Consider the following 25,639-nt stretch of genomic DNA (forward strand, 5'->3'; position numbering starts at 1 on the left):
CCTCAACCACAGCTGTTTGTTTCCGTGGCACAGTGAGAGGGAATTGAGGTTTTTTTTTTTTTTTTTTTAATTAGGTATTTTCCTCAATTACATTTCCAATGCTATCCAAAAAGTCCCCAATACACTCCCCCCCCAGTCCCCTCCCCACCCCCCCACCCCCCACCCCTTGGCCCTGGCATTCCCCTGTACTGGGGCATATAAAGTTGGCAAGTCCAATGGGCCTCTCTTTCCAGTGATGGCCGACTAGGCCATCTTTTGATACAAATGCAGCTAGAGTCAAGAGCTCTGGTTAGTTCATAATAATGTTCCACCTATAGGGTTGCAGATCCCTTTAGCTCCTTGGGTACTTTCTCTAGCTCCTCCATTGGGGGCCCTGTGATCCATCCAATAGCTGACTGTGAGCATCCACTTCTGTGTTTGCTAGGCCCCAGCATTGTCTCACAAGAGACAGCTATATCTGGGTCCTTTCAGCAAAATCTTGCTAGTGTATGCAATGGTGTCAGCGTTTGGAAGCTGATTATGGGATGGATCCCTGGATATGGCAGTCTTTAGATGGTCCATCCTTTCTTCACAGCTCCAAACTTTATCTCTGTAACTCTTTCCATGGGTGTTTTGTTCCCAATTCCAAGAAGGGGCACAGTGTCCACACTTTGGTCTTCGTTCTTCTTGAGTTTCATGCGTTTAACAAATTGTATCTTATATCTTGGGTATCCTAGGGAATTGAGTTTTAAATCCACTTGTCTGAGAGATTTGATGAGGCTGCCACAGAGATGATGTTTTTTGGGTCTCTAAAGTAGACCCAGGCCTTTGATGAGTCATATCCTGAGAAAGGCAAGTATGGTTGGTCTGGCACAGATTTTGTTTCTCTTTGCTTACTTTCTTCACCATTGCCTTTCAGGGTCATCCAAATGCCCAGAAGAACCTCCTTCAGGTGGACCAGAACTGTGTTCGCAATTCTTACGATGTCTTCTCTTTGCTGCGGTAAGAACCTCCCTAGGGTCTCCTGGATTTGAATGATCTCTGTCTGTGGCTCTGTGGTGCTGAGGTGTGAGGGATGTCCGGCTTGAGAGGCCAGCGCTCAGGCTTAGCATTGTTTAGTGAAGGCTCCATAAATCCTGTTGTTCAGTAATTTAAGTTTATCTCCCTGACAGAGTCTTTGAAAAGCCATTTCCTCTCACTGGGTAGTGGGAAAGAACAGCTGCAGACTGCAGACCCGAAAGCAGAGCGCGAGGCTCTTGCTGGTCTGCAGAGCACGGACATCACCGGAATTTACCAAGGATGCTTCCCCAGGAGAGCCCACCCACAGCCCTAGGCATGGCCTAGGCTTTTAGCTTGCTCCGCACCTTAAGAGGGCCTGAGTGACAGGGCCAGGGGAGCTTTGCAGAGATCCAAGGCTCAGAGGTTTAAGTGCCTCTGCTCTCTGTATGGATGCGTGTCTCTATGAAATGCTTGGGATTAAGTTTGAAAGACTTAAAATCTAGCTCTAGTTTTTCATGTGGTAGATGATCAGGGACACTTCCCAGGGGACATATCCTAGTATAGTCAGCACTACACTCAGCCTTTGTTCGGCTCACATTGCTAGTGGACATTTGATTTGGGTAGCGTTTTTTCTAATGTTTACTTAACACATCATAAATTTTAGAGCCTTACATCTCCTCTATAGATTTTCTAGTGGAAGAATCCAGAAGGATTCATGAAGAATGGTTATCTTATAAACATACAAGTGGCCTTTCCTTTGTGAGCCTTGAATTTTATATTTGATGACATAGAGTTTGGTTATGAGACTTGTGAAAATTACTCTTATGGGATAACAACCTGAAAGCTACCACATATGTTTGATGACCTTTGACCTGTGTCCGAGAGGTGTCTTCAGTTTGACTGCTTGGGATGTGTAAACAGATAGGGTTTACTAATTGCACGGACATTCTTTTGAGTCTATTGAATTGGGGACGTAGAAAGTGAAGAATAGAGTGTGCAGAAATAGTTAAAATGCGAATAAACTGCTACATTTCCTGACCTCGATTTTCCTTAGTAAAATGATAGAAAGAGAACATGTTTTAAAAAGCTATTTTCTAAGTATGAGATTGCGCAATCTTATGGGAGAAAACAATAGCGCTAAAAGAAAAATCCCCAACTTAGAGAAAAGGGAGGCACTTGGGATAGTTAACCGAGAAAAGAGGGTGTGTTAAAGGGTGCAGAAAGCTCTAAGCTATTCAGGAGGGTAGGAGGTAAGAGATGGGATACCATAGGAAATGCAGGAGTGGGGCTTCAGGGATAGCTCAGTGGAAAAGCACTCACCTGCCATGCGTGAGGTGCAGAGTTCAGTCCCCAGTACCTCCAGTTGTCCTGTTTACCCCAATCCAGTTAACCGTCCTGGTGGGAGAAGTGGTGGTGTTAAGCTGTATAGTTTGTAGATGTTTTTAAAAATCACCGTTGTTGCAATAAATTGCTACAAAACAACATAGACTTACTTTTGTGTGGGGTGTGGTGGTATATGCACATTGTGTGTGCACATGTGCATATGTATGTGTGTGTATGTGACTGTGTGCGCACACACACACACACACATGAGTGCACACATGAAGGAGGAATATGCGCATCCAGAGATCAGAGTCAGACCTTGGCTGTTTCACTCCATCACTCTCCACCTTACTTGCTTGAGGCAGGGTCTCTCACTGCATGGCAGCATTCATCTCTGCCAGGCTTGTTGGTCAGTGGACTCCTGGGATCTTTCTTTCCATCCTCACTACTGTTGTTACTGTCCTGTTAGCCAAGACCTCAGTTTCTCTGAGCCAGTTTAAATGCCTGTTTATCAACCAAATTACCTACCTGAACTGCAGGAATCACCATGCACCCAGAAACTCTAAGTTGTACTCGTCAAAGTTAGTGAACCTTCCTGCTTCTTTTAGCAGGCAGCCATGTCTGCTTTCTGCTATGGTAGATGTGGAATGCTTGTCGGGAACTGTGTTCCTCCCAGACTCGGTTTCTTTGTTCTTTCCTCTATTCACTTAACATTGTCCCCGAATGGGGATATTTTTAAAAACGGGGTTTTTTTTTTGTTTGTTTCCTATTTCTTCTTGATTTGTAACACTTTTGCTATTTGGCCTATAATTTGAAAATATAGCCACAGCCGGGCATGAGGTATAAGCCTCTAATCCTAGTCTCAGGTGGTGCAGGAGGGTGGACCAAGAGCTTAGCATTATCTTTGGCTATGTGTCAAATTCTAGGCCATCTTGGACTACATGAGGCCCTGTCTCCAACAACAACAACAACAACCACAACAACACCACTGCCCACATTGCCTGCATTCCTTTACGGCCCTTCGCTTCAGAGTGAGAAGTTAGTCTCCTGATTGTGCTTTTTAGGAGTTATGCTAATTAATGACCTGCACCAGCTGGGAGGCTTTGTACTGCCGTTTGCCCTAATACCTAATACTGAGGGAAGATGGTCTGAAGGTTGAGGCCAACCTGGGCTGCATAGTGACTTTCAGGCCTGCACTATAAGTGAGACCTTGTCTCAAAATTAAAAGTAAAAGTTAATAAAAAATTCTTTCAGTGTATTGTGATCCTGGGAGCCATAGTTTCTTAGTAAACTTAGCTTGCTGGTAAGTGTCATGGGAAACTAGGGAATCTTGGTGAAGTTAGGGCTTTGGAACGTCTAGACCAGGGCGTGCACCAAAACCACCTACTTCCCATGGGAGTTTTGTATTGTTGGTAGGAAAGCAGTCAGGTGCCTTGGCTCACTGGAGACCCCGGGCTAGCTTTCCCATCTCCACAGTAGTAGTCAAGTCTGCCAGAGTTGCCTTCAGTGTGTGTGGGGTGAGGCAGTGAACTTTGGTTGGCTCTGAGATTGCAGGTTTGTTTTCCAGCAAACAGACAGGAGGTTATTTGGCTTTTGTGTTCCATACTTTGGGATGTTCACCACAAGGTGTCAATGTTGTTCTTCAACTGACATTTGAAATGCCAGTTACTTTTCAATTTGGATGAGCAGCTGGCTAGAGGGAGGGCCTCCGCAGAGCATGGACCGCTGCTGTGAAAGGCTGTTCAGTAAGCGGTTGTCCAGATCTAGATTTCCCTGTTGTAGGGGCACAGGTAATTCGATAAAGCTCAGGGGTGGGGTAACTCTGGATTTTGTTGTTGTTGCCTTTAAACACTTTTCTTGCTGGTGGTAGTGAATTACTGAGTGGGTATGAGAGGCTCAGCACCGTGAGGTGTGCAGTTTCAAAGGCTATCCCTGGTGTCCTCAGGGTAAGACTGGAGCCACAGGATCACCTCTAATCTTGCCACTCTCTGAGGGTAAAAGATCTTTCAGGGTGTCATCCCTGGCTTCACCCCTTAATACTTTGTAGAGAGGGGGCTCCTCTCTGCGATGCCTGAGTTCCAGCTTGTTCTGCTGGCCTTTCTCTTAGCACCATCTTCCCCTTCGCCTTCTTGCTGTCTTATGGTCACTCCTGCTCTCAAAGTTAGCTGCATTCTCCCTGGTCAGTCATGGTTTTACAACCTTGTGTTGGTCTCTTCACACTGATGAAGAGCATTGAGCCTTCTTGAAGGAGGGATTCTTAACCTGGCCATGTGGCTGGCTCTTCATTGTGTGTCTGAGGTTCCCGTGCCAGGGACTCTGTGGTGTTATTTCCCCTCTCAGCTCTGCTCCACTGGCACAGCATCAACTTGCCTGTCCGAATGTTAGAAGCCCCAGTCTAGATCCCCATTGCTGCCTGCCTTTCCTTGGTCTCACAGTCTGTGTTTCTCAGTCTGTCTGTTGGGCTTTCAGTCATGCCCTTGAGGAGCCTCAGCTCCAGCCTGGCCAGATTCACTCATCAGCTTTGTCTTCTCCCCCTCCTCTTTCTCTTCTCTGGTGTCTGTACCACGGTTCTAGAGATCAGAGTCATCTTTGTTTTCTGACTCTTCTTCTTTCACTGGGGCTTAGTTGGCTCTGAGTCCTCTCGAGTCTCCTCCAGGTGGCTCTTCTGTCTGTCTTCCTGGACTGTGTCTTTTTGCTGCAGATTTTTTCATGTGCTGTCAGTAGCTCTGCCTCACTGGGCATTCTACAATAACATAATTCAGGGATTGTAGCCCCTTTTCTGCAGAGGACCCAGATCCTGTTTCTAGCACCCACATGGTGGTTCTCCATCAACCATCTATAACTCAGTTCTAGGGAACCTGATGCCTCTTTTGATCTTCCTGGGCTCCCCCACACACGTGTATATGCTCAGGCACACAGGCATAGAATAAATAAAGAGCTGACTCAGTGTGCTGGGATTAAAGGTGTGCACCACCTGGGCTGGCTAAGTATTGACAGCAGTGCAACTCCGTCCTTTTGTGGTAAAGCCTGGTCCTTTTTTTTTTTTTTTTTTTCTTTTCTTTAATAGATGAGGACATTGAAACACAAGGCAGTTAGTTGCATACCACACGGTCACACGGCTGGTAGTGTGAGCTTGTCCAGGTCCACAGATGGTTGCCAAAGCAGGTCCAGGAACCCCCAGCCAGGTTCCAGTGTATGTGCAGTTTCCCATCAGGCCGTGGCTGTTAAATCAGTGGAATCGAATACTGCTTATTTAGCCTTTGTGGAAGAGCAGAGACAGGATAAGTTTCAGAAAGATTCTCAATCAGAATGGAAAGTTTGGATATTCTGTGCAAGCATGGGTTAAACGAAAGTTGTGTTTATGTATAATGGCATTTTAAAAATGTTTTATTTTCTCCTTTTCTGTCTACATAATATAGATATATGTGCTCATATTCATATTCATAAAGGCACACACACATTGTAAAAATAGGATTTTAATAAATGTTAGTGTAATTTTAGGTGGTCCCTCCTTTTACTTTCTGGCTTTTCTCCTTTTTAAGGCCCCTTTCCCCATTCCTTGCCAGAAAACCACCCAAACCCAGAACCCACGTCCAAGTGATCCCCAGTCACACACTGCTGTGTCAGCAATCCCTGCCTCATCTCTAGCTGTCCGCATCTTTCCCACGGTCTGTGCGTATGTCATGGATACATGTGTGGATATGGTTTTAATTACTGATTTACAGAGTTGGATGGAAAATGCACACAGTAGTGATTCTCTGTCTCAGTTTCCTACTCAACATGGCCTATATGAGCCCCTCCAGCTCATCCTCTGGTGATTCAGTGATACCGACTAAAGCTCATTTACCCCACCATTGTCCTGTTACTATTTTTACTTGTACTTATGTTTCACAGTTTACTTCTGTGGGGATGAGATTAAGAGCACTGGCTTCTCTTCCAGAGGACTCGAGTTTTGTTCCCAGCACCCACGTAGCAGCTTACAACAGTTTATAACTCCAGTTCCAGGGGATCTGACATTCTCACTCAGACATATCTATAGACAAAACACCAATGAACATGAAATTAAAGAAAATTTAAAAATTGCTTATGTGACCCAAGAATCAAGGAAGGAACATTTAAAAAGTTACTTTAAAATACCATTACAACTTTTAAAAAATATCAGTTGCATAAGACAAAGTAAAAAATATAAATATAATCTTGTGGACATATATGCTGTTTTAATCAACACCTTGCCTGTGAGTTTCTCTCTCTTTCTTTCTCTCTCTCTCTCTCTCTCTCTCTTGTTTTTTCGAGACAGGGTTTCTCTGTATAGCCTTGGCTGTCCTGGAATTCACTTTGTAGACCAGGCTGACCTTGAACTCAGAAATCCACCTGCCTCTGCCTCCCCAGTGCTGGGATTAAAGGCATGTGCCACCACGCCCATCGAGTTTCTCTTTTTATCTTGTTTTGTTTTTTACTTTTTAAAGTTTAGCTTTGTTCTGAGACAGTTTTATAGCTATTCTGTAGGATGTGTTCTGGCCACTCTAACCCAGCCTCTAACCACTTTCCCAGCCTTTCCTTCCTCCTGCCTCCCTCCCTGTCTGTTCCCAGATTTGTGACTTTGGTTTTGTTTTACAAAGCAGTTAGTATAACAGGGTCTTGTGTGTGTGTGTGTGTGTGTGTGTGTGTGTGTGTGTGTGTGAGAGAGACCTTTGGGTTGCAGTGATCCACTGGAGCCTGCAGGCCTGAAGCACCCCCCACCTTAGATAGACTTCTTTTCTTTTCTTTTCTTTTCTTTTCTTTTCTTTTCTTTTCTCTTCTCTTCTCTTCTCTTCTCTTCTCTTCTCTTCTCTTCTCTTTTCTTTCCTTTTCCTTTTCCTTTCCCTTTCCCTTTCCCTTTTCTCTTTCTTTCTTTCTTTCTTTCTTTCTTTCTTTCTTTCTTTCTTTCTTTCTTTCTTTTTTAGATAGACATTTTCTATTTACCCTGACTTTAGTCTTTTAATGCTTGCTTTGCCAGTGTCTACAGTGCTGCAGAATGCTTGTGTGCGTGTTTGCTTGTGCATGCACGTGCATACATGTGATATAACATATATACTCTTGGTTTTCCATCTTTTATTTCTGTGCTACAATCCTGGAAGTGGGGTTTCTGAGTCTTAAAAACATACTCAGTTTAATTCTAAGATGGTTCTTCCAGAGACACAAACAACATGTGGTGTTTAAGTTCATCCTAAAAATGAAAATCAACTTTATTGAAATCTTAATGGGAAAATAAGATTAACTGAATTTTCGTAATAACTTTGGGAGAACTGTCATTCTTAGGTTAGTATTCCCACCAAAGCTATGTCTTTATGTTGGCCCACTTTGCTCATTTCCTCAGAAATATTTTGAGGTTTTCTTCATGTGATCGTTTGCTTTTATACTAAACTTGCTCTTAAGTATGTTAGACCTTTTGTATATTATTTTATTTTATATATTGAGTAAAATATTCCTATTTAGTATTAGCTATACCTTTCCTTCTGTTCTTGTGTACACATTGCTACCATAAGAAACAGTATAAGCCGGGCGTGGTGGCGCATGCCTTTAATCCCAGCACTTGGGAGGCAGAGGCAGGCAGATTTCTGAGTTTGAGGCCAGCCTGGTCTACAGAGTGAGTTCCAGGACAGCCATGACTACACAGAGAAACCCTGTCTTGAAAAACCAAAGGGAAAAAAAAAAGAAAACAGTATAATTTTAAGAAAACCTTATTCTCAGTTACTATATCCAGCCATTCATCCTACCATCCCCTCCACATCATTTCCTGCCGTGTGCCACCAGGCATGCTTCTTGTTTTCAGAGGAAAATTCTCTCTTGCTTTTCTTGGAATACACATTGTCATTAATGAAAAGATAGAGCATGGCGGTGCCTGCCTGTAATGCCAGCACTTGGGAAGCTGAGGCAGGAGGATCTTTGGTTTACTGGATATTCAGTAGACAGTGGGACATAGAGGGTTAATCCCACAAGTCATTCCAAAACCCTGTGAGGGATTCTTGGTTTAGCATAAATGTTAACTTTCAGATGTTATTAAAAAGGTGAGTGAAGTTTAAGATGAGCTTGGAGAGGTGAAGGACGGACGTCATCAGAGGCAGTTAAGTCTGTGGATCGTCTTCCACTCGAGACGTGCTCCCTCTGCCTGCTGCCCAGCACGAGCTCCCTCTGCCCCGGTGCACAGATCCTGGCCTGGGTTCATAGGGTTACTTTACTCAGGACAACTTTGTTTAAGATGTCACTTCGAGTTAAGACTCCAGCATCCGCCCCTCGTGGCTGCCCGGTAACTTCATTTGCACTGTGCCGGGCATGTTCTGAGGCAGCTTTCCAAGGGTTAGTGACTTCACCCTCATGTCTGTGCCAAGGAAAACAACCAGTTACCATTAAACACCCACCCCACCCATCACTTGATTTTTGACATCCAGTTTTATTAAGAGAACGTATCAGAGGCTTTGGAAGACTTAAAACCTTATCTGTGTCAGGGTATCACGTGGCCCCAGTACCACAGTTGTTCTAAAGGTGGATACTACACCTTTGAAGAAAATCAGAGTTTAGCCTGTTATCTCCTGACAGTGTGCTTATAATAACTGAGTTCCTGCAAATAGCTCCTTAGGACTGGAAATGCTCTGTGCACATAAGAAGCCAGGCTTTACCTTGGGGACTTAGATTCTAGAGATTAACAGGGCTAGCGAGAAAATAGTCTTTTATTTGTTGAAAGTTAGGAATAATTTCTAAATATTTCATGTCCTAGACATAGCTAACTTCTTTCTTTTCCTGATAAAGGCCTACATAGTAGACAGGGAAAGAAAGTAGTATCCAAACATCTAGAATACAAACAGTATTCAGTGCTAAAATTTTTGCATACCCTTATTATTATTTTTTTTTACTTTTTTATGTATATGAGTTCCTATATGTGTACCATGTGCATATCTGGTGCCCAGGGAAGCCAGAAGAGGGTATTAGATGTCCTGGAACTGGAGTTACAGATGGTTGTGAGCTGCCATGTGGGTGCTGGGAACCAAACCTAGGTCTTTATAAGAGCAGCCATGCTCTTAACTGCTGAGCCATCTCTTTAGCGTCTGCATACATATTTTTGTAGTAGCACAGTAGACATGCTGCTGTTATAATTCTGTTTTATTACTAGGGAAACTCAAGCTCAGAGAAGTTGAGCACGTTGGTCCCAAGTTACTCATTTAGGAAATCACAGAGGACTCAGAGGGCAGATAACAAAGGCTTTACCCGTAGATCCTCCATGTCGTGTGGACACTTCTCTTGAAACACCTCTCTCTTATTGAGACCACTCAGTGGCAGTCCTCTCAGTAAAGTCTCTTTGGTGGGTACACTTAAGCATAAAATGGGCCAGGTATCTTGGTGTCCTGGAGACTTTCACAGTGGGCTCCACTGGTGTCCTCCATGGCGTACCTGTGACCCATGGATGCTGTTGTGTGTGTTTGTCTTCACCATTATCTGTCAGTGTGGATGATCTAACACTGACTCCCTTCCCCCTACCCTGCCAGTTTCTAGGCTTCTCTTCCTTGTTTGAGGTAAGACAGTTTTTTCACATTAACATTCTTTCTTTGTTTTCCTTAAGATTATTTGATTCTGGTGACATAATTATTTGAACCCGAGTGGTGCAGGCTTTAAACAACTCTTGGGGAAGTTATCTGGAGACTAGAGTTCATGAAGACTTTGGTATAAGCCATACAGTCGACTCAGCATCATTTAAGAAGGAGCTAAGATTGTTATGGTGCACCAATGAAAATATATTGTCCAGATGAGGTAGGGTAATGGGCTGTTGGGCTTGGAGCCCATTAGATCATGTTTGGAATATTCTACCTGGGTGCCAGTTTACTATGGACAACACCTGGGGAGGTGGCCAGCATCATGGCCAGCCTATAGCTGTCTTATAAGGACTAGTTGAAATAGAGGACATTTAGCCCAGAGAGGGAGCAGCTTTGGGAATATGCTCGTTGTCTGTCTTTAAGCAGTTTATTTGGTTAATCTGGTAAATAACAATAAAGTGACACGTGTCAACCAAGTATCCTCTCTCGGCTAGAGAGGTCATTGTCTGCTTTGTGTCATTTACCTTGCAAAGGGGATTTTTCTTTTTTCCCTCTCTTTAGATCTCAGAAAACTGAGGCCCAGCATTGGGAATGACTCACTGAAGGCAGAGCCAAAGGCTTCTGATTTCATTTTCTTTCTTGCTTCCTATGCTCCTTACATTTGTAGGTTTTTGATCTCCTTAGGAAGGGATACATCTCAGAGGTATTCTGTCCCTGAGGATGACTGAAGCTGACGCCCACGGGTGCTGGTGTCTGGGGTGGACCAGATCTGTTTCTGCAAGATGAAATACAAGTTCTATCTTCACAGACGTGGCACCCCACTGGGAAATAAACAGACAACTTTTGGGTAGTTTTTATTTTTCCCCGGTAGTCAGTGACAGAGAGCAAAACTGGGCCAGGGGTCGGGAGTGCTGAGGATGGAGGGATGAGATATTTGAGTTCACGGAGGATTTTACAGAGGGGAAGAAATTGAACAAAAAGACTTGAAATAGATAAGACAGCAAGCAGAGTGGGCATCTGGAGGAAGAACATTCCAGAAAGGAGTGATCACAGGTATCAAAGACCCGGGGTGGGAGGGAGTTTGGTTTGTTTCAAGAACAGCTACAGCCAGAAGGTTGTCTTGTTTGAATGCAATGAACAGATCTTCCATAGGGTTTTAGATTACATGCCCCCACCCCACCCCACCCCTTCGCTCGCCCCATGCATAATATGAAGCTTGTCCAAGGGTTTTGAACAAAATGATAATGTGATTTGAGTTACGTAAAGAAAATGATTTATGATCTGGGGGTTTAGCTCAATGGTTAGAGCAGGCTATGGCATTTCAGGGTCCTGGGTTTGATTCCAGTACCACAGAATAAAACATATAGACAAGATAAGAGAGTGGTTTAGCTGCTGTGAAGAAGGTAGTCAAATGCTGACACAATTTTCAAGGCAGCTAGCTAGACCTGCGGATGGACTGGATAGGGGTGTGTGAGGAAGAAATTGGACTTAGGGATAAATGTTTGCCCCAAGTAACTCGGTGGATTGGGTAGAATAACGAAAGCAAATGCTTCTCGATGCCTTGGGCGGGGCAGGCACTGACAGGAAGTGAAGAGTGTGTTCATAGCATGTTAGGGTGAGATACCAAGGAAGCTGTTGTTTGTATGTAAGTGTGTATGCATATATGTATTTGATCTCAGGAGCCAGTTGATGCCCAGTAAGTGAATTAGGGATTGTATCACTGTAGTTAACATAAACCACTCCCAGGAAATATTTGTTATCTCAGGGCCAGGGAACTAGAAGTGAGAGGCTGCTATGAAGCATCAGGAGTATGTTGCTATTGCTCTTCCAGACCGCCCCATTGTAGTATTGAAGTGCCAAGGGCCATCCTGGGCTTGCAGTGGGGTTCTGAGGAAGGAGTTTTGGGGAACAGAAAAAAGAATGACTTGAAGAAAATTGTGGGTATGTAGTACCATGGAAGTGTTAGTGAACCCCTAAAAACAAACAGGAGCTGATCTGGGTTCCCTGCCTGCCAGTCCTAACACAGCAGAATGACTTTGATGAAGAGGAGCCCTGAATATGGGGTAAGGCTTTATATTTATAGAAAGCAGCAAGCAGGGGGTGAATGTTTCTAGCCTGGCAGCTATCTAATTGGGGAGCTACTATGGCCTTTAACATAATTGGCTGGTGCTGGGAATCAAGCTATAAACTTAACTTCTGCTTCCCGCTGCCTTGGTGGTGATTAAGCAGGGGACAGGCTTGTTGTGAATTAACCTAGAAACGCTGAGTTGTTGGGGGAGATTAACCTGGATATGCTGGTCTGTTGGGGTTAGCCTAGAAACAGGAGGTCCCGGTCTGTTAGTTTATCTGAGTTTTCTAAACTGGAGTCTGAACATAGGATTTGGTCTCTCAGGTACAAGCTGACAGCCTGTGTTCTACTTGAGAGACTTCCTGAAGATCACACCAGACAGCTCAGCTCTTGCAGACCCAGTCTTTTATTTACTTATCAATTCAGTTGTCCACTCCAGGTTCCCTTTTGATTATGCCACCAATCTGCATTTTTTTTTTTTTTTCACCTTAGCACCTTGACTTCTAGGGAAAGACAGCAAGCACATTTTTTTTTCTTTCTTTTTTTTTTGTATGCATTTTTTAATTAGGTATTTTTCTCATTTACATTTCCAATGCTATCCCAAAAGTCCCCCATACCCTCCCCCACACCCCCCTACCCACCCACTCCCACTTTTTGGCCCTGGCGTTCCCCTGTACTGGGGCATATAAAGTTTGCAAGTCCAATGGGCCTCTCTTTCCAGTGATGGCCTACTAGGCCATCTTTTGATATATATGCAGCTAGAGTCAAGAGCTCTGGGGTACTGGTTAGTTCATATTGTTGTTCCACCTATAGGGTTGCAGTTCCCTTTAGTTCCTTGGGTGCTTTCTCTAGCTCTTCCATTGGGAGCCCTGTGATCCATTCAATAGCTGACTGTGAGCATCCACTTCTGTGTTTGCTAGGCCCCGGCATAGTCTCACAAGAGACAGCTATATCTGGGTCCTTTCAGCAAAATCTTGCTAGTGTATGCAATGGACATTTTCTTAACATTGCAAATGAATTTGGAGATCTCTCTGCCTTTGTAAGAACAGACAGTAAGCTAGCTGGGTTGGATCTGGCTCTGAGATCACTGCTTCCATCATGCAGGGGCCAAACATTGCCCCATTTCAGGCTGACCTTGAATTCAGGAATCTGCCTGCCTTTGTACCTTTCTGACAAGCTGTCTCATAGTGCAGCTGTCCCTGTTCTTTTGGCCCATGAAGCTCCTCATATAATTCATAATGCATCCTTATATTTTGCATAGTTGGGAAATGATATATATATTTGAACCTAATTTTAGAGTTCTTTCCCACAGCCTTAAGGGATGTCCTGAAGATCACAGCATTTACTATTTTGCTAAGATCATTAAACATACCCTCACTTCCCAGACTAGTGCTGTCTCTGATTATCATGGAGTTATTAACCTTGGCAGAGACAAGGTCTCCCAAAGGAGGAACATAAAGTAAATTATGTATATTATACAAACAAGCCTCATGCATAGCAACCATCAACATTCCTGGAGGCCTGTGCCCTGCTGGCTCTGCTCCAGGGGCGGGGACTATGTCACACAGTACATGGCCATGCAGGACTTGACACTTAAGCAGCTGGTGGAGAAATGGCAACCCCACTCTCCATGCCTGAAAAAGGAAGCTGCCTTGCAAAAATGCACAGCTCCAAGGCCAGCAGGAAGGAGGACCCCCACCACAGCCCCTGGATTCTGTTTAAAGGATTCCAGCATTTAACAGAAAATCTGCACAGACAAGATTGGAGGTATCTAGAGCAGCATGTTCCAGAAGCCTAAATAAATCAAGTGTTTTGAAGAATGAGATCAATTGGATGCCAGGTTGCTGATTGGATACAATGAGTCCTGGGAGCAGAATGCTGACCTCAGCAGCTTTGAGTGCACTGATGACAGCACAACAGCTTGGGCAGTGTGATGGGTGTGACTAAGGGGTCAATGGAAGTGAGAACATGAAGAGAAGAACTGAAGACTACTGGGTTTTTTTCTGTCCAAAGGAACAAGGAAGCAGTACTAATACTGGGGTGAAGGAGAGGATGAGGAATGCACGCTCTGTTCACCAGATTTATATCCTACCCGATGATGTATAGACTACGGGCACAATGCAGTCATACAAACCTAGCTAAGGGAGTCAGTGTTTGGGTGGATGGCAGGCCCTCAGAAAGGAGGGATGTGCATGTTGATGTCACAGTGGAAGCAGTAAATAGAGGACAGTCACAGAATCCCTTGTCACAATTGCAGATGGAAGAGTGATAGGGGACAGTCACAGAATCCCTTGTCACAATTGCAGATGGGAAAGTCATGCTTTTCCCTGTGCTTGACTGCTTTTCAGTAGGGTCTTCTGGCCGGTGTGAGGAAGGTGGAGGAGATGTAAACATTTGTGGACAGAGAAGCAGATTACAGAATAGCTGGGCCTAACATCTTCCAATTCCCCATCTTGGGTTTAGGTGGTGACCTGGATATAAAGCTCCTGTGTCCTATCTCTGTAGTCTCCAAATCACCGGCTCTGTGGTGGAGCCTTAGGGTTGCATTTCTAACTGTCTAGGTGACCACGATGCTGCAGGCTCAGGGAGGATGCTTGGGCTCTGAATATAAGAGAACATTCTGGGCTGGAGAGATGGCTCAGAGGTTAAGAGCACTGACTGCTCTTCTGAAGGTCCTGAGTTCAAATCCCAGCAACCACATGGTGGCTCACAACCATCAGTAATGAGATCTGATTCCCTCTTCTGGAGTGTGTGAAGACAGCTACAGTGTATTTACATATAATAAATAAAGTCACTTGGGTCCAGAGAATTGATGTGTTGACCGTGAGTTCAGGGGCCAGAAGAAAGGGCTGAAGAACTAATTGATAACAATAGGCTTTGGAAACTGAGCTGAATGGGAGAGAAACAGGGACAGTACAGGCAGAGAGTGGTGGCTTGTGAGGAACTGTTGGGGCCAAGAGATTGGAAGTTTCGGTGGTGATAATCAGATGTCAGAGTGGCATCCTGCAGGTGTTAGACAGGTGAAGGTGGATAATCAGATCAGATTCGTGATACCTAGGTTTAAACTAAGCTGTTGACGTTATCATGATGAGTTGCTAGAAGGTCAAAAGTCAGGAAGGTGGAGTACCGCACGGGTCTTCTACATGATGTCGGGGGCATCAAGAGCAATGGCAGATGTAGCAGAAGGGAGATTCCAGTGCTAAAATTTCCCATCTTAAGCTAGAATCATTTCTGGAGGAATCTAGGACAGTCAAACATGCGCAGTGAAGGGCCCGAGAGCTTTTAGGGACGAAGGATGCCAATAGTCTAGAAGATGCCGGAGATCCAAGAAGGCCGTCTTCATCTCATCAAGCTCGCTGTTCTGTAGGCACAAGAGAAGACTCTGAAGCCTCATCTGAGGCATCCTGCTCTTGCTCAGTTCTCAGAAAAACCGTCTAACAGGAGGTGACCCTGTCCTCACTAGTTGGGAAACCAAGGCTTAAAGTAACTGGCCTGACAGCCATTGTCCAGGGAAGGTGTGCATTGACTCGGTGCAGTTAGTTTTACACCGCGAGACATGAAGGCTGAGCTCCCTGCCAGTGGGTGAGTGCTTGCCCTCCACAGGCTGCAGCTGACAACTCAGGAAGTGGTGTGAGGAGAAACCCAGCACAGGGTGAAACAATGAGGCAAACCCATACTCATGGCTTGTTGCTGAAGAGGGCGGGAGAAGGAGGCTCAATTCGTTTAACTGTAACATATGACTCTGTGACTGTGGTGGTTGAACATTATGAATGCACTAAACACCAACAAACTAGACATTTTCAAACAAGTCATTGTATATTACATTTTTCACCAAGGTGAAAATATCTGTGACTACTAAAATGGCTATTGCTTCTTCAATGTGCTGATAACTCTTCATTCCCAGTGTCACATGAGGCCCTTTGGGCACAAGGAAATAGAAAGGTGGTCTTGATTTTATGGACCGTAGAGTGTTTGGGGTGGGTATCCATGGTCTGTGTACAGAGCTCACTGTCATACGTGGGGAAGCATCTTCCCATAAAACCACTTCCGGGAATGCACACTCCAGGGGTTGGCAGCCACTTCTCACCATGGCACTCGACACAGGGCATCATTCCAGGTGGGCTCTGCTCTGCAGCATCAGCCTCAGAGGCAGGCCCCTTTGCTTGTTTTTCAAGATCTTCAAGTTTGAACTGTTTCTTTCATCAGTCCAGAAATAGATGGGACAAGGATTAGACTGCTAACTTGCTATTTTAAAAGTGTCCTCTTAACTGAGTCTCTTGTCAAAGGATTTGGTTGGTCTTGCAGAAGGCTGCTGGGTTTCTGTGAGGCCTCACTACAACTTAGCAGGATTTCTTTGAAAACATACTCCTTTGTTTGAAGCAAAAGGGATTGCTTGTTAGTTGTGTCTTGCTGGCCAGTTTCCAGTAGGATCTAGGCACTGCTTTCTCACAGTGCTGGCGTAAGCAGCCTGAGTCTGGTGTTATGACAAATTACCTGTTCTTTATTTTGTGGTTTAAAAAAAAGTCTGTTCTTGTTTTACAAAATTAGCTTGAAACCTCATCAGAATGTTGCTGTTAGTGCCAGATGCATTTTCTAACATTGAAAAAAAATTAAAGCAGCTTTATGTTGAAAATTGCTAAGATAGTACACATTTTCATACAGTCCACGCTTGATTAGCCTCACCTGTTCTTAATATTGTGTATTAGTATGATACACTTATTACGATTAGTGAACCAGAATTGACATGTTACTAACTAAGGCTCACGCTTTCCTCGGATGTCACCACCCAGGCCATCATAGTGTGCCCAGCCAGTACGTCTCCCTAAGCTTCTCTGGACTGTTAGTTTCGCAGAGTTTTATTGACGACCCTGACAGACCTGAGCTATTTTTAGAATGTCTCATTGGAGATGTCTGATGTTTCTGTCATTATTTGATTGGGTTTATAGGTTTGCCAAAATTTTGTCATGATCAATTGCGGCTATGAAAAAAACGTAGATTACTAACAATCAAGAGCCTTGCTATATGGTATCCTTATGACTCTCATTGCTATATGGAGCATATGTTGTGTGACAAACACTGTAGTTGAAAATTCAAGGATTAGGGTGTAATAATCAAGGAGAGCACTGGTGAGTTATTTGAAATGCAGTGTCCTTGGGGGCATTGTTTTGTTAGGGTCCTGCTATTAGCAGGACCCTGTGTTTCTGTCAGCTCTTCCATCCTGTTCTAGAGAAGCTATTCCCAAAGGAACAGAGCCCTACTTAGTCAGGAGCCACCCCAGGGCACAGTCAGCTGCTGGGACTGGAAGAAACCTGGGTTAAAAGGGGCGGGCTTACCCCTCCTGGAGCCTCCTACATTGCCCTATCTAAATCTGCATCTCAGCCTGACCAGTTACATCATTGTTTGGGGCTTTATGCTGGTGAGGAAGAGGAAGTGCCACATTATAAGTGGTGTGTTTATTAATTAGTCTTACTGTTTCCATGACAGAATACACAGGACAAATAGCTTGAGGGAGAAAAGATATATTTTGGTTTCTAGTTTCAGTCCATAGCCACTGTGGGCCTAAGGTAGGGCACATCGCAGTCATGACATGTGAGCTGTGGACCAAGTTTTCTCCTCACCGTGGCTGGACAGAGAGCTTGCCGCCGCCGAGGAGGAGGTGCCAGGAAGAATGTATTGGAAGGTTTTCTTTCCTTTGATCTCGTCTTTACCTGAAGCCTATGGGGTGGTGCCAAATGTCCAGGCTGGGTCTTCCCCTTCTTTAATGCTTCCTGGAAATGCCTTTGCAGTTTGTTTTACTAACCGTGGGAGCTTCTCAGGTGAACCAAGTTGACAGTCAAGATCAAGGTTCTCAGGGCCTCTCTTCATCAACTTGACACCCCAGGCATCTCCTTAAACCATAGGATTCTGTCTCCAAAGGCTCGTATTCATATCCTAGCACAAAAGACATCAGTTCATGTCCAGAGTTTACTGTATCTTTAACCCCTGCATTGTTCAGAAGTTCTAAGTCCAGGGTTTCCTCTGAGATTCAAGGTGGAGCTCTTAGCTCTGATGTGTTGTGAATTACGAAGACAAGTCACGTGCTCCAAGGATACAGTGGCATGGTGCACATGTTTCCATTTCAAAAACGGAAGGGTAGGAAAACAAGACAAGGTGGGATTGGACCAAAGCAAGGCTGCTGCTACCTAACACGGCAGCCTCTGATCTTGTAGCTCCATGCATCTTAGACAGGCGATGGTGTGATGTGAACTCCCAAGGGCTTGGGTACTGTCCCTGCCACTTTCCCATTTGCAAAGCCCAAGGCCACTCTCTTAAAAATGGCTCGGCAGTCTACCTCAGCTGACCTTCCATGTTCTTGTCATCTCTGATTTCCTAGAGTCCCCGTGTGCCTTCAGTTTCACCCTTACAGCTCCACAGCTCATTGTCTTGGGAATCCTCACCCTGCCGAGCGTGCGTGTACTGCCTAACCTCCTGGGTCTTCCTTTGAAGTCTGGATGCAGGCCTCTCAGAGCCTGTTTCAATATGCATGCATGACAAGGACATGTAAGGGTGATATCAAAGTTGGCTGCCAGTTTGAACATTGGCCTCTTATCCCTTCACCTCGGCTGTGGTGGTGCCTGGATGGCTGGACATAGGCAAACCCTTCCTTCCCTAGATGGTTTTGCTTTTTGGTTCTGGGGTTAAACCTAGGGCCTCACATATGCTAAGCAAATGCTCTACTACACATGGAGCTGTATTCCTAGCTTTCAGAGTCTTTGAGATTAGTTAAAATTCATTTTATCCTGCAATGTGCATGGCCTGACCAAATTCTTAAATGTGGTTAAGGCAGTTTTCCTAATGTCCAAATGAAATATGGCTTCTCTTTAGTGGCCCTGACCATATCTTCTTCAGTCCTAGCTTCTTTATGCTCTATTTTTGGGCAAACAGCAAGTTTTTCAAATCCGTTTGCTCTGTTTCTCTCTCTCTCTGTCTCTCTGTCTCTCTGTCTCTGTCTCTCTCTGTCTCTCTCTGTCTCTCTCTGTCTCTGTCTCTCTCTCTCTCTCTCTCTCTCTCTCTCTCAGTTCTCACTATGGACTTGGCTAAGCCAGACTGTGGTAATGTTTTTTTTTCAATGTGATAACAATTCAGTGTGAATGATGAGCTGACTGTATTCCCCTTGTCTTGTTAGTCTGTTAACTTTAAACTTAGCCTAAAAGTCTCAACAAAATGTACCCAAGTTCTTTTAACAATTTAATCTGAGTGGCCTCTATTCACTTCTGTTCCCATCTGAAATCCCCGTCTGAAAGCTCGCTCACACTGCTGCGTGCTTCACCCTGCTCACTTACCTAAACCTTTCCAGCAAACCGGCTCTAAAGACTTAAAGAATGATGTGATCAGGTTAGTCATAGACATGTCCCTACTCCCAGTATTAATCTTCTGTGTTAGTTTTTCCATTGCTGTGACCAAATAACTGAGAGAAACAGTTCAAGGGTAGAAAGATTTATTTTGCCTCATGGGGTTCAGAGGTGTCAGTCCGTGACCACTGGTTCCATGACTGTGAGCTTGGGGGAAGACACTGCAATGGTGGTAGCATGTAGGAGCAACTTGGCTTTTGTTGTAAGCTTTCTCCTTTCCCCATCAGAGACTATTTAGGGTCCAGTCTGTGGGATGGTGCTATCCACTTTCAGGGTGGCTCTTCTCTCTTGTAGTGAATTTCTTCTGGGACTGCCCTCACAGATACACCAGAGATATGGTTTGCTAATAGTCTAGAAAAGTCTACTTCAGTAAAGCTGGAAGTCAAGCTTAACAGTCGCAGGTAGGATAGAATTCTCCAGTTAACTACTCTCTGATCCAGTGGATACTCAGCTAGTGAGCACTGGAGTTAGTTATCCTTGGCATATAGTAGGTGGTAACAAAACACAACTGGATCTCATCAAGCAGGACCAAGAGCAGGAGAGAGCACCCGTGAAACAGCAAGAACCAGGCACACGTGCCTGACTTCTTAAAAAGACTCTATTCCTGATGTGGACGGCATACCCTTGCTCTGTGAAGCCTCCACAGATCTCACTTCATTCTTTGTACCTTTTTGTGTTTTACAAGCCTGCTATGTGCTGACCATTTAGCTTTAATACCCCACATTTTTTTCTTTAAAAAAAAAAAAAAGCAAAAATACAACACAATCCAGGGTTTCTCTATATAGCCTTGGCTGTGCTGGACCCTACTCTGTAGACCAGGCTGGCCTTGAACTCACAGGGATCCGCCTGCCTTTGCTTCTGGGGTGCTGGGATGAAAGACAAGCATCGCGAGGCCTGGTTGCATTAGTTCCTTTGATAATGTTTATTTGTGATTTTAAACCAGGTCTCACTCTTTTGCCTGTCTTCTAGACTCAAGTGATTTCTTGCCTGAGGCTGTCAGTCAGCTGGGGCCGTAGGTGTTTGCTGTTTTGAGTTGTTGTGTATAAAACTTATGCTGTGTGTGCTTTAGCATCCCCTTTAGCCCCTTCAGCAACTCTGTTTGTTAGGTGTATGGCTCAGGAAGGCTCAGGGAGTTTTAATGGCTTATTCAGGCATTTTCTTGTCTCCGCCCCCAGTGTGAGGTCTTCCCACTGTTGCCTGCTCTTTCTGATGGGATGCGCAGACCCTGTGCTTGGTGAGGCTTTCTTTCGTCTTCTTGCACTGTGCTGCAGCTCCGTTTTGGTTTTTTGTGGATTTGATCAAAGAGCCATATGATCCTAACACATCTTTAGGCTTCAGAGCTGAACCTTGCAGTGGGTGCAATTGCCAACGTCAGACAGTGTTTCCAAGGCTAAAAGTGAATGTCTTACTGACCGATCCTCTGTGTTATAAACCGCCGCTGTGGAACTGTTTATGTAGAGAACACAGAAAGCAGGACTTGTATAATTTCTCTCAGAGCACATTGACTCACTGGCACTGGGTCAGGCATGCCAGTTTTGAAGCTTCAGCACGAAGCCATCCCGTATCCTTGGAAACCATGGCTTCTCAGTGCTTGTTTTAAGCCACAGTTTTCCTTTTAATGTAAGTAGATTTTGATGGTAGAAAGGAGTTGTCATGTGGAATTACTTTGTGAAGTCATTTGAATAGACTTGAAACATCGTTTACACATAAGTAAACTCACTAGTCTCAAAGATGCCGGGGCACAGCATGGTGTACTCCCCGACCAGAGGCACAGTGTGCACCCCCAGCCCCCTTCATTGCAACACGCATGCCTGCATCTGCAGCTCAGCCTCGGAGGAGATGGCAAAGTCTCTGATAGGAAGCAAGTGGGGAAGGCACTGGTTTTCTGTGACTTTTTATGGGTTTTCATCAAAAAGCTTCTTTTCAAAATGAATTATTTTGGTGAGGTATTTTTGTTGTGGCACAAATAAAGAGAAGTTGAGGTTTGTTTTATAATTTTTCCTTTTTTTTTTTTTGATACTGCTTTTCAAGTAAAAGTTGGTATGAACAATTTTGTTCACATCCTGCATAGATTGGTCACCCCCTAAGCAGGGGTTTAATGCGTCCGTGCTAACTCCTGTGCAGGGGAGACTCTGGGAAGTGCTGGGTTGCTTACCTTCAGAGACCCCAGCCAGGGCCTTTGAGGTAGCTGAACCCACAAGCACTGTGCATCACATTCTAGCTCTGTGCTTGCTTTTCTAGAAACAGTGAGAGGAGGCCCCATGGTGACCGTAAGAACTCCCCTCCTGCCACACATTTAAAAATTAAAGTGGACAAACGGCATGCCATTAACAAATCAGACCCTAGAATTAAAGATGAGACTCCCGTTCTGCCCTCCCCAACCTTGCCCATTTCCACCCATTAGGGATAGCTGCCACCTGGAACTCTCTCTGTTTTGACTTATGGTGGTTATCTCTAAAACTTGACACCAACTTCTTTGTTTCTGTTATTTGATAAATGAGTTTTTAGATAGCGTGCTCTTGGCTTTGGCGCATGAGGGATGAGGAATTCAGTGCATTCCTCCCACGGGGCCTCTTCCTTTTCTTCTGTCTTTATTACTAGTCACATCTTTACATAATGAAGCTTAGAAATAACTTTATATTTGATAGTATTGCTATCAACTATTGTCTGTCTGTGCACAGACTGAGAATGGAGCCACAGGGGACTCCCTTCATCGTATGACTGGCAATGCTGATGGCCTGACCCCAAGCAGCCTCCACAGTGCCACAGCCCAGTGACTGGAACAACGGAGAGACTGTTTAAAAGATTTAAAAATGTAATTATGAATTTGTGTGTGCGTGCGTGTGTGTTAGGTATTTACACTACATCCGTGTCGGTACCCACAGAGGCCAGACATTGGACCCCTCAGTGCTGGAGTCACAGGTGCCTGTATGCGGCCCGGCGTTCAGCTGGGAAGCAATCTCCAATTCGGCAAGAACAGTACATCCTCTTACACACTGAGCCTTCTCCCGAACGCCTGGATAGATTTCTTTTGGCTATATTTTAATTCATTTGCTTATTTATAAAGGACAAAGAATGTTTCTCCGGGTTGGATATGTGAATTCCAACCATTTGTGTGTGAGCAACATTTAACATTTTGCTTGAAAATTGAAATAGAATGTTGCCTCCTTTATATAAACTGCCAAACAATAGCCCTAAAGCCAGAGTTAAACCGTCTGCAACTCTACATTTTCTTCTACTGACAGAGAGAATGTACAGGCCAGGGTCAGAAATCCTTGTCTCTTCTGTGTCCTACAAATCCTGCTGATCGGGCGTGGTGGCACACGCCTTTGATCCCAGCACTTGGGAGGCAGAGGCAGGCGGATTTCTGAGTTCAAGGCCAGCCTGGTCTATAGAGTGAGTTCCAGGACAGCCAGGGCTACACAGAGAAACCCTGTCTTGAAAAACCAAACCAAACCAAACCAAACCAAACCTGCTGATCTAGTCTCCACATCCCCAGAGACTTAAATATTACAGTTTAGTAATAAAGCTGGCATTGAAAACTCATTCCCAATAAATTACTGAGTGAATTATCTCTGGGAGGAAGCTGATCTTGTGAAATATGTTGCCCTGCTCAGTGATGTCACTGGCTAAAGTTGCCTGCAGTGAGCAGACTAGCTGTTGAGGGGTGTGTTGCCTGCAGTGAACAGACTAGCTGTCGATGGCCTGCAGTGAGCAGACTAGCTGTTGATGGCCTGCAGTGAGCAGACTAGCTGTCGATGGCCTGCAGTGAACAGACTAGCTGTCGATGGCCTGCAGTGAGCAGACTAGCTGTCGATGGCTGTGTTGTTTGGGGAGGTTGGGGTTGAGATTCTGTCACTTATGTATTTCTTGCCTTCGTTTCTTGAGCATTTTATATTTCTTTTCCTATGAAATATTTCCAAACTTATAGAAGCATTGCAGAAATAGTAACAAGTGCTCTCCCCCTGTTGCCATTGAAAGTAAATTAGAAGGGCCCTTCCAGCTGTGCCAGGGGCATCAGTAAAGCATCTGTAAACACGAGCGTTTGCCTAGATAACTGCGGTGCAGCCCTGGAAATCAGGCAGTTCCCATTCACACCTCAGCAACACCCAATCCATCCGTCACGTCAGGTCTCAAGAGTCTCCATCTGTTTCCGTGTCCTTCATCCCAAAAGGATTCCATCCCGTACCACTCGGCAGCTGTCCTCTTTCCTCGTTCTCTCAGTCTGAGGCAGTTCCTCAGCCTTCTCTTGGCAGTCATTTTATAATGCCTGTCATTTTGTTTTGTCTGATGTTTCCTCATGAAGATGGTAAGCATTTTTAAGTCCTAATATTTATATAATTTGTTCAGTCTTGTCTAATGCCCATTTCAGTTTGTCACAATATGGACATCCTTGCGTGGGAAGATTTGATCAGAGTGATGGCTGCCATCTTTTTCCTCAGTGAGGTTAACCCTTTTGACTTAGATGATTTCCCATCGAAGTTCCTCCCACTGGTTTCAGCACATGTTTATGTTGTCTGGATTGCTGTATGATGACTGCTGATTACTTTCTAATTTCTTCATCTCTTCTACTTTCATCCGCTGATATTCTACTATAAGAAAATATCTAGTCTTCTCCTGTCTGTCTGTCTGTCTGTCTGTCTGTCTGTCAGTGTGGACAGGCAGATTCTCTCTGAGCCAGTGGGTTGTCATGTGGTACTGTAACTCCTTACTGTAAGGCTCAAGTCCCTTCTTTTCTTCCTCCATTCTCTGAGAACAGCTTCCTCACTGCCTAGTACTGACTGCTCTGCAGACGTCCCTCTGCTCCCAAGGGAACCTGTCACTTGAGGGCCTTCCGTTTCCTTTAGCGCAGTTTTGTAGGAGTTAGGATCTGGGCCTTTGTGTCTTCTTTGCATCTGGTCCCCTCTGTCCCCATCCCTCTGCACACACAGGCATGCCTGTGTGTGTCTGCATGTGTATATCCTCTGCCTCTCTTATCATCTACCCATGTTGAAACCTGAATTTATACAGGCATCTTTGGATCTACTGTAATCCAGATCTCTGGATCTAGTGTAATCCCTGGATGTAGTAGATCCAGGGGCTCATTTGAGGGCTTTTGTTTTACAGTTCATAGTTATAACCCCATTCTCCAGCACTGTGAGTTCTGCTACCTGCCCCCATGACATTCACTATTCAGCCAGTTCCCAGTGTGTATAGTCTGTCTGACTGTTCCTGTTTTACATACCCAACCTGGCATGTCCTCCACCCAGGACTACATCTTCAGTGAGATGCTACTACCCTACTTGGGTTGGAGTCCTTATGGCTTGCCCAGGCTATTACAGCTGTGCCAGGATCCCACCTTGTCCATATCTTCAATGCCACATGGAATTTTACTTTATTTGGTCCTATCAAAGGGGACCAAATTGAATTGTTCAGAAAGGAGCAAAAAATGGGGTTGGGGAAAATTCACATTTTTGTAACATTTCCCTCTGAAGCAGACTGTGTGTGGCCCATGACACCCAGTGGAGTCTTTTTCTAGTTATACCAATTTTTCTTTTACTTTTATTTTCTGTGAATGAGTGTTTAATGTATATGTATGCAAGCACGCCAAGTGCATGTCCAGTGCCTTCAGAGGTCGATAGAAATGTCAGGTCTCCTGGAGGTGGAGCTGGAATTATAGGCCGCTGTGAGCCACCATTTCAGTGTTGGGAACTGAACTTGGGTCTTCTCTAGGAGCAGTAATTGCTAAGGTAGCTATGTCTGCCTCCTCCCCCAATAAGCCTATTTTAAGTTGAAAATGTATTTAGTACACCCGATGTCCTGAACAATGTAACTTGATTTTAGAGAGCCTCCCCTACCCCACAATTGTATATAATTGTTTAATAATGTGTTTTATAATAAAGGGTAAATTTGTAATAAACTGTAGACTCTCTATATAATTTATTATCTGTTTCTCAGAAGACAGGAAGAGTGTGAAATCCTCACCCGATGTCGTCATGTTACACAGACTTACACTTACGTGGCTTACCACTCTAGTGGCCAAGTGTATTCAAAATATACAGCAAATGTGTCTCCTTAACACAGTAAGGAGCATCGGTGTCATGAAATATCCATTTTGTGGCAGTCTGTAAGGTTGATATCTCAGGGTAGATGCATATGCTTACAAGTCTGTCTCTCCATAAGGGGCCAGAAAATCGAGAATGGTTCCCGTTTACTATTATTAATAGATGCTTAAATCATTCAAAAGAAATTGTTGAAAAATATCTGATCTAATTATCTTTGCCCTACCCTGCACATCTAGTTCAGCACTGTCTACGTTGTAGGTTTACAAACAG

At 44.5% G+C, this 25,639-nt stretch overlaps 1 protein-coding gene across 2 annotated transcripts in view; it reads left to right on the forward strand.

Annotated features, from left to right (window-relative positions):
- Uvrag (UV radiation resistance associated) overlaps window positions 1-25,639 on the forward strand; it is a 265,993-nt gene that overhangs the window by 78,525 nt on the left and 161,829 nt on the right. For both annotated transcript variants that reach the window (XM_029479367.2, XM_021167360.3), the window contains one exon: window positions 899-981. In XM_029479367.2, coding sequence (XP_029335227.1) covers window positions 899-981 — 83 coding nt within the window. The remainder of the gene's footprint in view (window positions 1-898; window positions 982-25,639) is intronic.

Source organism: Mus caroli, unplaced genomic scaffold (assembly GCF_978045245.1).
Source record: "Mus caroli unplaced genomic scaffold, Mus_caroli_1 scaffold_8, whole genome shotgun sequence".
Taxonomy (NCBI): Eukaryota; Metazoa; Chordata; class Mammalia; order Rodentia; family Muridae; genus Mus; species Mus caroli.